Source organism: Leptonychotes weddellii, chromosome 1 (assembly GCF_054177405.1).
Source record: "Leptonychotes weddellii isolate Sample4059 chromosome 1, ASM5417740v2, whole genome shotgun sequence".
NCBI classification, from domain to species: Eukaryota; Metazoa; Chordata; class Mammalia; order Carnivora; family Phocidae; genus Leptonychotes; species Leptonychotes weddellii.
This window is the reverse complement of record NC_138369.1, coordinates 172,994,316-173,013,480: the sequence shown is the minus strand read 5'-3', so window position 1 is coordinate 173,013,480 and position 19,165 is coordinate 172,994,316. Positions and strand designations below refer to the sequence as shown.

General features: G+C 34.7%; 1 protein-coding gene across 2 annotated transcripts in view; it reads right to left on the bottom strand.

Annotated features, from left to right (window-relative positions):
• NCAM2 (neural cell adhesion molecule 2) overlaps positions 1–19,165 on the bottom strand; it is a 470,380-nt gene that overhangs the window by 213,457 nt on the left and 237,758 nt on the right. For both annotated transcript variants that reach the window (XM_006727618.2, XM_031031149.2), the window contains exons 2-3: positions 5,450–5,524; positions 1,998–2,204 (exon numbers count right to left, since the gene is read on the bottom strand). In XM_006727618.2, coding sequence (XP_006727681.1) covers positions 1,998–2,204; positions 5,450–5,524 — 282 coding nt within the window. The remainder of the gene's footprint in view (positions 1–1,997; positions 2,205–5,449; positions 5,525–19,165) is intronic.

Genomic DNA, 19,165 nt, shown 5'->3' with positions numbered 1-19,165 from the left:
CTACAGAATTCCATAGCATGTATATCTAACATCCATGTGTTTTTCTAAGTTCATTCGTTGTTTGTCTTTCTCTACTCAATAAAATAATAAGCACCAAGTGGCCAGTGACATTTTCTGTTTTACTGAGTGTCTAAGACTTAGAATATTGCCTGTCATTAGTAGACACCCAATAAGTGTGTCAATGAATGGATGAACTTGGATATTTATGCTTGTTGAGAAATTTTCACAAAAGCAATTCATTGTTCTTGTGGGGAAAAAAGCCATTTCTTTAGTTTACAAACAAAACACCAGGCACCTTCCTTCTCATCATTCAAAGTAATGAAAAATCTTTCCAAATACTATGTCTAGGAAATGATCACTTCAATTTATTTTTTTTCTATTTATGAAATAGGTACTGTAGGGATCATATAAATAGTTACACTATCTTTTCTTAAGGAACTTTGAAATTAACAGGAGTAAGGGCAAAGTAAGGAAAAATGAGGGCAGTAATGTGCCAACAAATTGCACTGGGCATCAAAGGGAAAGTCATGCTGTGGGAATGCTTTGCCTTTTTTTTTCATGTCTTGTTTCTACAATGATAATAATAATAATAATAAAGCTGTCAGGAAGAGATGCCTTGAGTTAGTATTTTAAAATCTTTATAGTTTTTCACATATTTTTCATTTATATGGGTAGAAATACTATCACATATTAATTATAAGGCATTGTTCTAAGCACTTTATATAATATTGATTAATGTAGTGCTCAAAACAACTCTACATATGAGGTAGGTAATATTATTATATCTATTTTATAGATGACAAAACCAAAGAGGTTTTTGTCTTAAGTCATCTATAACCTATATTTGTCACTATAACCTAACAGAGAGGTTAGGCATTTGCTCAAAGCCACAAAAGTAAGTAATAGAGCCTGGTTTCAAGCCTGGGGAGTCAATAGGCTTTAATGTGTTCTTAAACAGGTTCATGATTCCTGGGGCGCCTGGGTGGTGCAGTCAGTGAAGTGTTTGACTCTTGGTGTAGGCTCAGGTCATGATCCAGCCCTGCATCAGGCTCCTTGCTCAGCCCTGTGTCAGGCTTTCTGCTCAGCAAGGAGTCTCCTTAAGACTGTCTCTCCCCCTCTGTCTGCCCCCCTGACATTTCTCTCTAAAAAAAATAAATAAATCAATCTTAAAAAAAAAAAAGGCTAATGATTCCTAAATGTAAGAAGAGGGAAGGAATGTAGAAGGCAGTCAATCTCAAGTCATAAGATGAAGTGTAAGTGTGGAAAACTTTATTAATGAATATTCTGATGGTGAAGAATCCAGCTAGATATTGTTCTCCACTAGATGAGTCTTCAGTTTTTTCTGTGTCTACTCCTGTTCACCGACCCTTCCTCAATTCTCATTCGAGACTGATCGCTGCTATCATACATGTAATTTCATTTGTTCTCATCCCGACCTTTTATTTTAGTGTGAAAAAGTACTCCCTATAAATTTCATAATAATCTACTGTTCTCTAGTTACCCAACAGATTTTTAATGGCTTGAGAATATTAAAACATTTTCATCTCTCTTATTTAACCAACAGAATTGGCTCCATCTATGTGTTTATAATAAACTATTTCCTATTATCTATTCTATTTTAGAGATGCACTATGGTAAAGTATAAATAAGCTGATATTTGTAATGGTCTTAGGACATTGCCTAGCACATAGTTCTTCATGAGTGTTAGTTTTAATTAAATGCATTTTTTAAAGATTTTATTTATTTGACACAGAGAGAGCTAGAGAGAGAAAGAAACAGAGAGCAAGCACAAAGAGGGGGAATGGCAGGCAGGGGAGAAGCAGGCTCCCCGCTGAGCAAGGAGCCCAATGTGGGGCTTGATCCCAGGACCCTGGGATCATGACCTGAGCTGAAGGCAGCCGCTTAACTGACTGAACCACCCAGGCGCCCCAAATGCATTTTTTTGTTCAAGTTTTTATACAACCACATTTCAATCAACTAATAAATGCATGACTTACGGTAAATTTCCAAAACAACTGTAGCTTCTTGTGTCTGTCCTTTGGCATCTGTTGCTTGACAACGATATATCCCTGCATCCTCTATATTTGCATTGTAGATGGTTAATCGTGATCTAACACCTTCCTTTTGCACTGCTATCCTCTGTGTTGAAATTATCTTCTCTCCTTGAGGATTATACCAATCTATACTCTCAGGTTCACCAATTGCTGCAAATAGCCATGGAAAATAAATGTTTGAAAATATGTTTCAAATGTTTGTTTTGGCATTGACATTTACTATTATGTGACAACTTTTAACAATTTGGGGAAAAATGTAAATAAGAGAAGGCTGGAAGTCTGAAAAATCTTACAAAATTGAAAGTAAACACAAATGTTAGCACACATGTTCATCTTTACTTATCCAACGTTGAGAATTCAGTCCCGTTTGCGTAAGCAAAACCCAAAAGTTCTACAGGAAACTGACAGTATGGTATTTAAGCTCTGATAGCTGAAACTTTACCATAGCAATCTATGAATTATTACTACAGTTAAGTTATGAAACTGCCTTGGCCACTGAGTCAGACATAAATTAAATGTGATCGATATATCTGAAGAGAAACATGATTACTAACATGATTTCACCTGTTCCCAATTCTCTTTGCCAGGGTCAGGAGATAGGACTTTTTTCTCCAATAAAGCAAAGCTTATAACAATGTAAATCTTATACAAAATAAAACTTTGGCTTTGATAATACCGAATTTGGAATTAATTTCCTAAATTGTTAAACTTGTACAGATAAAGCTAATTTATTTTTTAAAAAGGAGCCCTAATCTCTTTTCTCAACTGAAATGAATAGTTTCATCATTTTAATCTAAAACTGTTAACTATTTAATCCTATGATAATTAGAATGCATTGAAATGATACTTATACTGCTAGGCAATTACAACCAAATCATTACAGGGTAAACATTTATTTTTTTCAATTCAAAATCCAGGTTATTATCCTCTTCGTAAAAGCTGAAGCTTCCAATGTTTGCTTTTACTCACCAAAAGGACGTATTTCACCTAATCACTTGAGAGATAATTTGTGGAAGCAGTATATACTATTAACTCAAAATTATCGGGGGGAAATGCATAAAGTTAACTAACATCTGCAGGACCACTTTGAAAAACATTGTTCCTTCTCATTTTTTCCTCAAGAAGGGGCTTTAGAAACAAATTATTGTGCTTTCTATATCAAATTAGACATGCTTGAGCAAAAAGTATGAAAGACAGTCTAGTTAAATCTTAAATGGATCTTAGTTATGTTATCTTCAGTTCTTTCTGGACAGAACCATAAAACCATAGTGGTTATGGGATGACTCATTTGCAGGACATATTTGCTTTGATTCTCCTCTCCCTAGAGAAGTTACAAACGAATAATTTAAATGAGCAGCACTTTAAATTTGAACAGTACAAAACTCATTTTATACAGTAAATTATATTGGACATTCTGTGAAATATTTTGGACAATTTTTTTTCTTAATAATATGGTATAAAATTTCATTATCATGGAGAGTTTATACTGGATTTTCATAGAGCAATCAGTCATGATTCTCTTTTTATGACATCTCTAATAAATAATGATTTCCAGTGAAACTTCCCATGTTATTTTATTAAGACTAGACTACTGGAGATACTGATAAATAACAGTAAAATTTTTATTTTCTTAAAAATGTGGTATACAAATTCATTTGCTATTTATGACATACTCTTATTAGCTGAGGGTCTGACCACCTGATAGTGTAAATTTAAGACATTTATTTTATTGAGTTTAGAAGTCTATGTTTTAGTGTATCAGGAAACTTCAAAGTCATAGCAATTCGGTCAGCATTGTAGTAGGAAAAATACATGAAAGCATTCTGATTTGCAGGGGTTTCCCACATCTTTTTTTAGATCTTGTTTTACTACTCTATTTCATATATATAAGGCCACTTACATGACAACAGTATGGCTCTTGTATATAAGGAAAAGAAAATGTTTCATTATTTTGCCTTATTTTACCAGCAATACTTAGTACACTAAATGATGTTAATTAATTCTTTTAAATTTTAAATTATGTCTTAATTTGACCTATTACAGAGGTAATAATATTATATAACTTATATATCCTAAATCATTGTGATATGCAAATGCAGGAAAAACAATTTCATTTTCAAAATTCATTTTTAAACTACTTCATTGTTCTGTGAATATGTGACACAATTGAGCTGTGTGTGTGCATGTGTGCATTTGTGTATATAAAATATGGATGAGATTTAAAAACAATGATCTACATTCTTATGCCAAAGCTCTGCTGACATAATAAATGATGTTGAATCAGTATCTCATTTGCTCTCTGCCTTTCTATTTGTCAATATGCAAAAATAGGTATCCACAGACCTATCAATTCAGACCTTTAGGAAGGCAAACATACGAAGAATCATGGCTTCTATTAGTTTATCATAAAATGTGATATTACACATATATAATATCTATAGTATGTGTATTATAATATGGTATATGTGATTTATAAATGTTATGACTATTTCTATTTTTATTAATTTTAGTAATAATTTAAATAAGCCATGTAATTCTCAAGACTTGTATAATGCATTTTATGTCAGAAATGCCTACTTTAATCCAGTTTTGTGTTACTTAAGCATAATCAGGAATACCAACAATTTTAAAATACCCTAAAAAGTAATTTTGGCTCTAGATGAATATTATTTAAAACTTCAGGTATGAAGGCTTGTATGCATAAAAATGAATTTGATGAATATAAATAGAAGTCGAATATGTGCATTTGTGAGCTCTACAGTACTCTGAATTAGAATTTGTTGCTTAAGTATTTAAATGTCTTCTGAAAAAATACTGCATGTGCATGATTAAACTAAATGAGGTCCATAAAATTTCCCACAGGTATTATGATATACGATAGTTTGATTAATAGTCACAAAATTCTTGCAAAAGTTTTGCTGATTAAATCTCTACTTTTTTTAAATTCACTTCTCATAAGGATGGATTTGATTTGCTTTGTCCCAAAGTTTTCATTCAGGTGTCACTACAGTGCAGTGAGCCGTATCTAATTTATTCATTGCATATTTACAAAGATAATTCAGTTATAATACTTACGTTCATCCTAATATTACTATTTATACAGGAATAATATTTGAATTTATTTAAGTTATTGTGCATATATTACATTTGATAATGTTATTTTCAAAATAAATGAGCTAGTTTGACAGTCAAAATTAATAACTTGAAATTAACAGAAATAAAATACATACTTTTTAACATGCAAAATATAGTTATTAACCTCAAAGCCCAATGATAATATAAGGTTTTATTTTCAGAGAATTGTTTTTCACCATCTAAATTTTGCCAGTATATAATATTAAATAATTAAAGCATAAAACAAGTTATCATCTGAAAATACTTGTACAGATACATACCTGTGCATGTGAAGAATTTAGATTCGCCCACACTAAGCTCTACTTTGCTAAGTGAAATTGTCACTTGAAGAAGAGCTGAAAAAAATATTTAAATCATAATTAAGTATGGCTTTCAACATGAATTCTAAGATTTTATTACATGATCTATTAACTACATGATCCAAACAGCAATTATTTTTCCTGTAAATTTTTATTACCTGTAAAAAGAAATGAAAGTTTTATAAAATACATTCTAATTATAAAATACAATCTAACAACATTATGTCTGTTACATTAGTATGCAACTCACAACCAGACCAAATACAGGACTTATTTAATAAAGCATGTTGAAATTTGTTTGCCATGTAAATGAGTGAATTCATACTCACTTCCATATTTACATTCTTGGTTATCTATGTGCTAGTTACCACATTGGGCAATAACTACAAAAAATGTTTGCCCAACATTTGCAGCCTTGTTTGAAAGAGTATATCCTACACTGTCATAACAATAAAAACATAAACTACATTTTGATTACCTACTAAAATATTTCCATGAAGAGAAGAAAAACATTGTATAAGAAATGTGAATGAACACTATTTTGACAACATAAATAAATTAAGTGAAGGAACCAGGACAATGGTAATAAAATAGAGGAGATGGTCAATGAGTTTGTTGTCAAATTTGAAATAAAATAGCTGAACATTCTAAAATTTTAGAAGGTAATTAGAATTATATTTTAATACAAATTGAAAGACTTGTATTTCTAATAATATGGTAGACGAGATAGTGTGACCACATTCCAAAACCTATCCCTCCATCCCTTACTTCCAGATACGTATAGCTGAGCTTTCAGAAAATTAATGGAGCATCAAGGGGGGGAAAAATGAAGAAAAATCTAAAAATCAAAGTATAAAGTGATACCAGAAATCTGTGGATTATAGTAAGCAAAAGGTGCACAGACTGCATAAAGATGGGGTCAAAACTTGTCTATAAAAGTGGGTGCTATTGAACACTAGATAACACTGGAGCAGAATAAAATTCACCCTTAGTATGAGAAGGGTATAGAATAAATCAGCCTACTGACAAAAGGGCAGTGATAAAGACAGTTGACTCTCCTGGCCTGTGGAGGGGGGAAATGTTTCTATTTAAATAGATTAACCACACTCTGCCATATCCCAGGTTTGGGAATTTAATTATAAACACATGTTCTTTGGGAACCTCAAGCTGAGAAATTAAACAAAAAAGCAGTGCCCCAGGTAGGGCTCACAGCTAAGTGGTGGACAAACATAATCCCCTTCCGAGGAACTATATCATTGGCCCACACTGCCCAATATGTTTATAAATTAAGCTCTCTTCAACCTAAACTCATATTCTGTCATAAAAAAAACATGGTGAAATAAGGCACTGTGAGCAAGAGTCAACTAAAACACCCAAAACGATAAACAGACCCACAAAATTTCAAAAAACGGAATTAGACTCAGAACGTAACTTAACTATATTGAAAACATTTAAAGAAATGTAATGTAAAATCAAAAACATGAGAAAAGAAGAAAATATTTATCAAGGAAGATTTGTTGGACATGTTTAAGCTCTTTAAAATACGTTTCCTTGTACTCCCCATCATTAAATAATAAATTCCTTCTTTTTCGGGATACCTCTTTGGGAAACAGGCTGGCTTACATCGTTTTCTTCTCTCCCCTCAGTCTGGGCCCTATTTTTATTCATAATTCCTTAATTCTCAAAGAGTGCTTGGCACATTATAGGGGTCAACAAGTGGTCAAGTCAGTCTGATATTTCAGAGAGAAATAGGTTAAGAAAAGCACAGAAGTTAGATAGAATAGGAAGAAAACTAGTAGAACCAAGGGGCAAGAGAGTTATCCAAAAGATATAAACAAGGCCAGTTCCAATGAGGACTTTTCCTTTTGAAGAGTAACTAATCCTTCAGGTGCATTTAGTTTAAGTGTGATGGGGTCAACAGAGGCAAATTGCGTAAGTTAAGGAAATTAAGACTGTTCCTACAGTAAGCTTGAATATGAAGAGATGGCTGAGGTTTTGGGGATCCACAATTCTGGGCATGTGGTCAGGGGTTTTATAAATTGGGGAAGATATGGGCATACCTAACAGATAGAAGGGAAGGAGGCAGAAAAGACATTATATGGTTGGAAATAAATAGGGAATTGCCATTTTGTTCCACTTTTTCTTTCTTTCCTCCCTTTTCTTTCTCTTTTAAGATATTACCCCATTTCCTTTTCTCTTTGGATCTTTAGTATGTGCTTTTCCAAACCTAATCCTGTGATTTCCAACCTCAGCTAGAATTCAGTTGGATAGCATATTTTAATTTCAAACTTTCTGAGTGCAAACCAAATTAATTTCCCTTCCACCAAAAGTTGCTCGCTGTTCATAGTCCATTTTGGGGCATCATCAATCAATTTTCAAGTCTTGGAGATACAGCCTCTGAAATATCATTTGCTTGCATTCTTATTTATTTCCAACACTTTTCCCCTAATACATGTACTCATTAATTTTAATGTGAGATGTTTATTTTAATCTGAGATAGTGATATATCAGATTCTATACTTCTTTTTCTGACTTTTATCTCTTCAATCTCTCTTTCCATGAAGTATTTCTCAGGCTTCTGCATGCATAAGTTTCTAAAACTGTTTAATTTCACCTGCCTGCTTCAAAAGTCCTCAAAGTGGATTTGCTTAGCCCAATTAGTTAATTATTATACAAATTTTAATTGAAAGAAAACTTGCCTTTCCAAGTTTATTTCCAATTACTCTTTCCCAATGCTCTGCAGCTACAGACAACCACAATGAATCATCCCTGACCTTTTTCATGGACTCTTTTACTTTCCTGCCCCCATGGATTCACTCAAGCTATTTCCTCTGCTTTTCTCTCCCTTTCTCACATGTCCACATGGCTGCCTATCTTCAAAGCAAGAGTAAAATATCAATAACTTTACAAAACATTCTTTAATAGCCTCCTCTATGGTATCAACAAATAAGTATCTTTGATCAGTAGGCGTTTTCATTAAACGAATGAAACTTACATAATAGCTAATTATATTAATTTCTCTACCTATTTAAAAGTAAATTTCTAAAAGTGAAGGCTCATCAACCTCACTTCTGTTTCTCCTTTAATTAAATTGATAAAATATGAATACATGGCAGAACAATGCATAAACACTTACCAAGAGCTTATTGTACAGTATGGATAGAACACTGACATTATTGACAATATCAAATTGTGGAATGACTTCATTGCCTAAAAATAATTTAAGAATATCAGACAGTTTGAGAAATGTCTGTCAATTATTATTTAAATACTTTCCATCTTTGGTCTTTGTAGTAAATTTGCTTTTCTTATAGAAAAGACAAAACTTGAAGGATGTAAGCACTTTATATGTTAAATATAGTTCTGGATAAATTTACACTGATTTGCTGATGGTTATAATAAATAACCTATTCATTGTAATAAAATGAAATTGAGCCTGAAATTAATTAGTTAATTTGTATTAAAATACTTGGTTAATTTTTCATTCAGTAAAAACTATCAATTCACCCATTAATCAAGACCATATTTTTCATGGACATTTTGGTGACTTGACACATTGCTATAATTCAGGTATTAAAGTATATAAAGAAAATACATATTTCCCAAAGGCTAGATTTGCTCTAATTGACCTCTACAGATACATTAAAACATGTGCATATTAGGAAAAACCTGGAGAACTAAAATTTAAGGTCATGTCTTAATCATGGCTCTAGTGATTTAACATCCAAAGTTTCTTGTAATCGTTCTTGACCCACAGCCACCTCGAACAGTCTCATTTTGGACCTAAATGTCAGAAGAAAATTAAAGTTTTGTAGTGTCAAAAGTTGTGCTCAGAGAAAAGTGGACAGGCCTGATACATTTGATACCACCTAGTTAATCCCTCCATTTTTGGTTACACACAAAAAAATAAAAGTGGATAGTAATATGAGGCCTTTATTTCATTTAGAAAAAATAATAATAAGCATTTCTAATTACAATTTCCATTTAGGACTGGAATTTGAAAATAAAATGGCATTCACTGATGCTGAACAATCTCATTTTGATGTTTTACTTTTTTATGTATTTGGAATAGATATAATAACTTTAAAGAAAACCGTGAAGGGTATAATATTTCATAGATTCATTTCTTATAAGGGCCATTATTGATTAAATAATGACATTCCTTATAAATCAATCAATAAACTATCTTTTTGTATTAGAATTAGGGTTGAATAGTTGAAAAAATGCCAGTACCTTCATAATAGATTTTTTTTATTTAAGTAATTTCTACACCCCAGCTTTGTGGGGTTCAAACTCACAACCCCAAGATCACGAGTCACATGCTCTTCTGACTGAACCAGCCAGGCACCCCCTTCATGATAGATTCTCAAAGTAAGAAAAAGCTTTAACCCATAGACTAAGAAGTGGAGCCATGGTAAATCTATATCCTCTGTAAATTATTCTCAAAGAAATGCATGCAATATCAACCTTAAAAATAGAGTTAGGTAAATTAAAAATTGTCAACAAAAATCAGTATTTATTAACTATATGCATTTAAAATCACTTTTTTAAATGCAATGGTATACAAAAATAATAAGCCACAGTTCCAAATGTCAAAGGAATTACAATTTATTTGGAAAGACTAACACTACATAAAATGATAAATGATAAAACAAGATGGCATATATCAATTATGGCCATCATGAGATTTATAATCAGGAAGCCTGCACAGAGGGCAATAAAATTTGAAAAAGATGTGATAGATATTGTAATAGACAGAAAGAGGGTAGACATTCCAAGTAAGGAATATATATGCTGCTGGACATTCCAGATAAGGCAAAAGTATTCAAGGAACATTCAGAGAATAGTTAGGAGATCAATATAGAGGAGGTTAACTTCATGTATAATATTGATAATATATTATCACTGGAGAAATAGTTTTGAAAAGACACTGGAGGATCTCAAAAGCTATGGTAAATATCAAACCTTAAATTTTCCTTCATTAATTATTTATAAATACATACTGACATGACAAAATTGGCATTTAGTAAAGGTTAGGCAGAAGATAGGATGACTGACAACTGAATTAAGGGGACAGGCACTTTAGAGTATGTTATGTTGAGTATCTGGGTTGGCTGGTGGCAAAGAATATGGAAAGACAGGAATGTATGTAACAATAAAGATCATAATAGGAGTTACCTCTGTGATCAATTAGAAAATTGGTGAAAAAGGGAGAAAGTCAAAGATGTTAAGGTTTTCTATTTCAATGAAACAAGGGTCACCAGCGTGAGAAAGAATATCAGGAGAAGAGCTAATGGAGGGAATATATGGAACTGCAATTTGTTTCCTAAATGAAAATTATTTCTCAAAATAGAACACAGGGAACATTTTAACAAAGGTAACTGCTATCATAACAAAGCTTAAATTAATAATTAAGCATGCATATCAAATAGCAGATATTCAAAAGAGACTTTCTTAATTTATAGGAATATAAATATAATGAAGTCCCTGGCATTTCTAAGTTCCATGAGGGGCCCAAGAGCCCGTTGCAATTTGATACAACATTTAACAATGGCATTTAAAACAGCCAGTTTATCACTTGCAGAGGTTTAAAAACTGACAACTTAATCAATCTACTATATGCCTGACACAAAGCAGAGTTGGATTTACTTAAAATTCAACAGACATGCAGAGAGAACTTAAGGCATTGATTTATCTTGGTACAATGACTTGTAACATTTTTCAAGCAAGCACTTTTATTCCTTGGCCTTCACATTGAGGGAGTTGGGAGAACTAAGGCACTTACCTAGTAATTATAGAAACTCTCAAGGAATCTTACTCACTGAGAGGCAAACTAAGAAACAGACTCTTACCTATGGAGAACAAACTGATTGTTACCAGAGGAGAGGAGGGTGGGATGGGTGAATTAGGTGATGGGGATTAAGGGCTGCATTTGTGATGAGCACCAGGTGACGTATGGAAATGCTGAATCACTATATTGTACTCCTGAAACTAATACGTGTTAACTAATTTGAATTTAAATAAAAACTTAAAAATGTGCATACATGAAGTGATACTATAGGAAATGAAACAAAAACAAGTGAATATTTCTTTTTTTAAAAGATTTTATGAATTTATTCATGAGAGACAGAGAGACAGGCAGAGGCAGAGGGAGAAGCAGGCCCCCCATGGAGCAGGGAGACCAATGCAGAACTCGTTCCCAGGACTCTGGGATCATGACCTGAGCGGAAGGCAGACGCATAACCGACTGAGCTACCCAAGTGCCCTGCAAATGAAAAGTTTTTATTCATATTTCTCCATGAGTGTTTCTGTTGGCTAAATTGAATAAAAAGCAGTTTTAAATCTACTTTTATTCTCTGTAGACTATTCTATTTTTGAGAATCTAGGTCTTGCTAAATTTATAAACATTTGCATAAATTAAATTAGTGACATACTAAGTGCCTTTTGAGTAAACTGTTTTGCTGTCATGGATTATCTAGTAGTTGTGGGTATTTGTGTTTCAATCCAAACATGCATTTTACTTGTGAATTGAAGTGTACAAAAATGTCATCCAAATGACTGGTACTCAAGAAGTAACTGATGTTCAAAAGAGAACACGTGAAGGAAAAGAAAGGGCAAATAAAGATAAAAAGAAAGGAAGAAGTACAAGGGAAAGTGAGAAGGTCTGTAAAGAAACGTCAAGAGATGATGAGCTTGGGAAGACCATCATGTTGAGGCAATATATTTTATGATCATTACACTCTCATATGTCATGGAACCACAGCACTGAGCAAAAATCAATCACTTATGTATTGAGATTCTCCCATATGTCAAGCATTTAAAAATCTGGGCTTACCAAGAGATTATGAATAAATCATAGCAAAGAGGAAATGTTTGTGAAATGAAGTTCATGCAGATTCAAATATATTTTTGTTGTAAAAATAGACAAAATGATTTTTTACCCAAAATACACTGTCTGAAATTAAATAACATGGAATAAGTTTAGAATGAGATATAGAAGTTGAAACTCCAAATTTGCCTATTTATTTATTTTTTGAAATTTCAAATTTAAATAAACTTCAACGTATAGCATACTCAGCAAAATAGTTTACTAATAAAAGTAAAACAATACTTTAATATTAATAAACATGGAGGGGCGCCTGGGTGGCTCAGTCGTTAAGCGTCTGCCTTTGGCTCAGGTCATGATCCCAGGGTCCTGGGATCGAGCCCCACATCGGGCTCCCTGCTCCATGGGAAGCTTGCTTCTCCTCTCCCCCTCCCCCTGCTTGTGTTCCCTCTCTTGCTGTGTCTCTCTCTGTCAAATAAATAAATAAAATCTTAAAAAAAACAAACATAGAAACAATAAGACCATCTGTACTATATTTTAAAATAAATCCTTTTTCTTAAATCACTTAATGTAAATAAAAGTAAAAAATATCCCTTCATGCCAGTTAGTCTGGAAAATGTCAACTGAGTGATGAGTGAAGCAATCTGTGCTTACGTGGTAGGTAAGCCCGGAGTCTCTTTACCAGACCAAGCACAGCTCACTCATTAGTTATTTTGATTGTGACATTTAATTAAAACTAAAATATCCTGAAGTGGCAGCTAAGTCCAAGTTCTACATCCAATCCAAGTTTATTTCAACAGACACCACTTAGACATGTAAGTTATTAGCTGCCTTGGTGAAACCAGCATAGAACATTGTGTAAAATTTTGAATCACTGCAATACTATGCGGTAGTAAATTAAGTTAAGAAGAGTCTTTGCATAGGGCCTCATTCCTGAGTGTCTGGATGCCTATGTAAGTGCTTTGTCTACTCCAAGGTTATTCATAAGACTGACAAATCAGAGATCAAACATCTGTCATAGCTCAACTATGCCAGTGTTCACCTGCCTTCCTTGCTTAAGTCGAATCATAGTGCTGGCTAGTCAACACTCACAGTGCCTTGATATACATTGTCAGAAAATGTGAAACTGTCAGGATATTGCAAATTCTAGTATGAAATAGTGTGAAAAAAGGAAGGAACAGCTTTAGGAACAAAAATGTTTTAAATTAGAAGCACTATTAAAAGGGACGAATGAAAGATGCCATCCTTAATGTAAGACTGGACTAATTTCCTTTGCTCAGTGCAAATCATAAAATTACTATAACATGAGTACATTATGTCCCAGAATCCAAAATATTTCCATAGGAATACACTCCTTAAAATAAACAGTTTTGAAAGAATATTATAAGGCATGAGTCATAGTATTTTTAAAGGTTTTCAATGCACAGGGTAACTAAAGTTACCCTTATTAGAATAAAATTGACACTTATAATTCAAAGATATATGCAATTATTTACTCATTGAGTCGCTCATTCTATAACCATGTCTGGGATCACTGAGTAGATTCACCTGAGCACATATACAAAGTTTGCTGTTATATAACCACAAGAAAAATATTTCACTAAGCTGAAAAGTTTATAGTTTCATGAAATAAACAATTTATATGTTTTAAGAAGTCAACAACAATTCTGTTTCTTAGGCCTCCAAATCAATAACTGTATATTATGACCAGGGGCATATAATATTAAGATTCAGTATTACAAAAAGAAAACATATTTTACAAATGATTTATTCAAATGTATTCATAGAGACTTGGAGGGAAAACCAGAGAAATTTTAAAAAAGCAAATTAGTTTGGATGGTTAAATATAGAGAAACCTTTTGTGTTTTTTTATGAAAGCATTTTAAACATCTCAGTCTTAGACTATGATTGTCTGAAGGTACCTACAGGATCTTTGGTCTAGTGATCTCAGGTTCCAGATGAGGAAATGAGTCCAGAAGGTTTATCTGTTTCAGCAGGCCCCAGGACAAAGCAGAATTGGATCCCTGGCCTGAAATAACTTTAGATTTCCAAAATACTTGGTGCTGTTTTGTTGAAGACTTCGAGTGAAAGAGCAGACTGGTTACCTCCTCAGAAGGGAGGAAACATTAACTTGGGGATAATCCCTTCCAGATGGAAAGAGAGCAGATAGCCCACCCCTTCTCCCAGGGAACTGAGTCAGAAAAGAGATGTAAAATATGGAGTTGCCAGGACCCATTCTTCTACGGCATGGCTTCCTACTTCGGGCTAACAGAATGTGAGGGTGTCCACAGGTTGACAGGAAGGCTGGGATCAGAGAAATGGGACCTCCCAATTTTTCGCGGCTCTATGTGTGAACAGGCTCTGTGTGTACACAGCAGGAACTCCATAAATGGTGACTGCAACAACCCGAGGCAACAGAGAACAACTCAGGGCAGCACAACGAGGAAAAACAGAGTAAGGGTTAGTACTGTTGTGTATTCTGGACTCCTGTGTACTGTGGGAAGATGTAATGTCCCCAATCCCACACAAGTGTCACGTAGCAGAAAGCAGCGCCAGTCATGAGGCTTGCTGTGGAGGTTCCCTGGCGTGAGGTGAGTGACTGGCCATGAGGCACCTGCGAGGCCCACCTGCCGGGGACAGGACAGAAAATGTAGGTGACCTCTGAGATGTCAGCGTGAGAGAATCCCTGGTCCCTGACCAAGTCATAAGTACAAACCACACATTCACCAGCGATTTCTCTAAGACACCAGTTCAAGGGATCAGGAACCCTAGCAGAGCTGGACACAAAACAGAACAACACAAACACCTCAGCTGAAGCAAGGACCACAGTAAGAGCTTGTATCTGAGAGTCCCGCCAGTGGCTACAAGTTTACATAGGAAGGTTCCCCCTCAGGGCACGCGGGGGCTCAGTCAGTTGAGCGTCCCACTCTTGATTTCAGCTCAGGTCATGATCTCAGGGTCATGAGATCGAGCCCCACGTCAGGCTCACGTGCTAGTTGTGAAGCCTGATTAAGATTCTCTCTCACCCTCTACTTTTACCCCTCTACCCACTCTCTCTCAAAAAAAAAAAAAAAAAAAAGGAAGGGAAAGTTTTCCCCTCCATACCAGACACACTGATGCTACTCTCTGAGGAAGGTGGTATTAAAGATTCAGAGTTTACCTCAAAGATACTGAATTAACTGTATAAACTGGAATAAACCAAGATTCTGTCTTTGGTCTGATACAAAGTATCTGATACAAAGCAAATACTAAATGAATGTTAACTGCTATTATTGTAATACCTCTTCTTTAGCTCTAAAGGTGCTCACAAGGACAAATTCAGTACCTTTGTTCCTTCTACATAAGACAACTGCTCCATGTTTGCACACCACAAAGACTGCCATTCAAAACTGTATTTGTAGTTTTTCATTCCAAATAAACTGAGAAATTGTTTACTCAATCCAAACTTAATTAGAATGTATTTAAGCAAAATGTGTTCATTTCTATCTCAATCCACTTGGGCTGCTGTAACCAAATACCATAAACTGAGTGGCTTACAAACAACAAACATTTATTTCTCAGTTCTGAAGGTTGGAAGTCCAAGATCATGGTACCAGCATGGTCCTGTTCTAGCGAAGGCCTTCTCCCAGGGGTGCAGAATGCCTGCTTCTTGTGTTTTCACATGATGGAAAGAGAGTGAGAGCTCGTTGGGGTCCCTTTTATAAGGGTACTAATCCCATCATGAGGACTGCACCCTCATAACCGTATCACCTCCTAAAGGCCCTATTTTCTAACATCATCATCTTGGGCATTAGGATGCCACCATGCTAGTTTTGGAGGGACACAAACATTCAGATCAGAGAGGCCTGCATTCAATAAGGCTGACTGAGGTGCTAAAGATTTCTTCCCTTGGGAAGGATTTTCTACAACAGGCTGTAGAATTTGCTGACACATGCACAAATAATACAAAAATTTCTGGTGCTCATTTCCATGATACTCATTACCCTTGTGAGGGGTAGAAAATGTAGTGCAAAATATGAAGTTTTATTCCTATGAACAAAAAAAGCTACTATCTCAGTCACCATTTGCAGGAAATTATGGACTACGGTTATTATAAAGCTTATTATAATGTAATAAATACACCTGAAGTAACCAAATTCCTAAATCAATGCTAAGAGAAATTATAAGAGTATCAAAGTGATTAATTTCTGCCAAACTAGTATAGTAATAAATATTTAAGGGTGTCCTATGTCTCAAATTCTGTCACATGTAAGTATGACTCCTCCAACTGAACCCCTGGGAGTTGCTATTTATACACAGAAGTCTCCCCAGACCTCGTTTCATGCAGTCCTCCTCTTTACATGGCAAGCCCCTTATTTCTTCCTTTCTCTTTCACCTACCAGAATTAGGTTGTCTGCCTCTCTCTCTCTCTCTGTGTCTATCCCTCCTTCAACATACCACTCTGTCTAACCTACCACATTTGAGGGATAATTATTTTTTTATACGGCCATATCTCAAATTCAAATTTTTGCTGAGAAAAGATAATGCCATACTAAATTTATTTAATGCCCTGGAACATTGCAGGCATCTATTTCATTTCTTAAAGGATGAATGTACACACCAGTTGGATATTTAAAAAAAAAAAATCAACACGTTTAAATCTAAATTTGCCAAATAAAAGGGTGCAAATCTATTCCCCACTCCCAACCCCCGGAAAGAGAGGGTACTTATTTTAACTTATATTTTTAAAAGATTTTCTAGAATCAGACCTTTTTATTTTAATACCAGATAAATAATGAAAGAAACAAATTTGAATATACATTATTTGACTGACTGATTTGTTGATTGCAAAAAAAGATGATTATTACTGCATCAGTGAGTTCTATGATAGGTTTCAAACCCAAAATAACACCCTCACCTCTTCATTATTTTTTTTTTCATTCAAACCAACTACATCTCATGCAACTGAGTACTGAGTATGGGGGATGATAAAAGTATTTTATACTTTAATATTTTGTGACCTAGCTTAGAACCTTAACAGAAGTAAAGAAAGAGTACATATTGAATACATATAATTACTAGTACGTTTTGAATACGTATACTTTAAAATAGAATATTAACAGTAAAACCACATATTTTATAATAAATAATGTTCAACTTTGACTACTTTTTCTATATTAATTAAATTAATGTGACTCTGCCTTATAGTTGTGCTTTTAAACTTCAGTCAGTCCAAGGGGTCAGGAAACTGACCAGAACACAAAACATGCAGCTGACCCAAGAACAATAGAATAACGCATGTATCTATGAATCCCCCCAACCACTGAACATTTACATAAGTAGGTTCCCCCTCCCCAATATATATGCATGAGTGTAGCTGGCTCAGAAAAATCAGCAGTTACATGTTCTTTCTCTTCCATCTCTGGTTCCTGGATTCTTGATTTTATTTGTTGTACCATTTGGTCTGGTGAAACTTTAATAGACACTGTTAGATTTCTTGAGCCTTTACCGTCTCAGATGACAACCTGCTCTAATTACAGTCACAAAGATTTCATAGGACATTTTATCCAGCTTCAAATGTTCCTGAATTTTCTGTCCCTCATACAGAATGGGGGATAAGATTATATAGAGTTTACCTGACTCTCCACTTAAGAGACAGAAGGGAGTGCTTGGCTGTCAATTCTGTGATTACTCCAGTGACCACTCTGCTCCTAACCTGTGGAGAAATTGGTTGTATTCTAACTCAATCCATCACTTAATTTTACAAGCCAAAGAGAGTTTGTTGGAGAGTCTCCCACACTTAGAGACTGAAATAGAGTCCCAGGCAAGTGGTTTCTTTTTTATCTTATTTATCTGAAAAACTGGAACAGGGTGAAATTCTCCTCCTACATACAGAAAACCTATGATAATGACTCTAGGACATACTAAATAACTGCAGAGTTCTATTCTATACTCGCAGCTTGATTAAAAAGATGAATGATTGCAGGTCCAATGCAGAAAAGTCAAAGGAGGGAAAAACAATGACATCTTCAAAGACACTCCTGGTGGAGGACTACTGCTTTTCTAGTGCTACTGAGCATACACTGCTCAAGGTCATGACACTTTTCTGTAACGTTTCATGAAGCTGGACTTCTGAGGTATATAGGATCTCCTCTAGATGGGGATCACAGGTATGTCCAAGAAACAGAAGTGACTTCTTCTGGAGGTTCATTAACAGGTCAGTACTTAAATCTCTAGGCTGAGGAACTATAATGTACTTGAAATTTATTGTAACTCTTTCTTTAGATTGGACTTGTGTGAGCCTCTGTTCTCTGCATTTGGAAACATGGCATTCCTTTAGAAATGCACGTGATTGTATAGAGGTTGAATTTTAGGTCATCAACAAGTAGAGAGGGGAGGGACTCTATTTCAGTCTCTAAGTGTGGGATACTCTCCAACAATCAAGGGCATCCAACAGCCCTTGTGTATGCAAGAAGATATAAGCAGTCCACCACTCAATTTTACGCAATCCAGCTAAAATAATTGACCTCTATATGTAAGGAAAGGGACTAGTTGGATCCCCAGTAACATCTATAGTATTCTAATAACTGAAAATATTATTTCTGCCCCCATCCTGGCCTGCCCTGGAGGGGAATGAATGTATGTGTCCCACTAAAATTTATATGTTGACCCCAATGTGATGGTAGTATGAAGTGATGTCTCCAGGAAATAATTAGATAATGTGAGTGGAGCCCTCATGATGGGATTAGTAGCCTTATAAAAGGGTCTCCAGAGAGCTTTTTCATTCTCTCTCTACCTTGTGAAGAGACAACAAGAAGTAGGCAGTGTGCAGCTTGGGGGAGGGCCCTCAGCGGGCTTGACTGGGCTGGCAT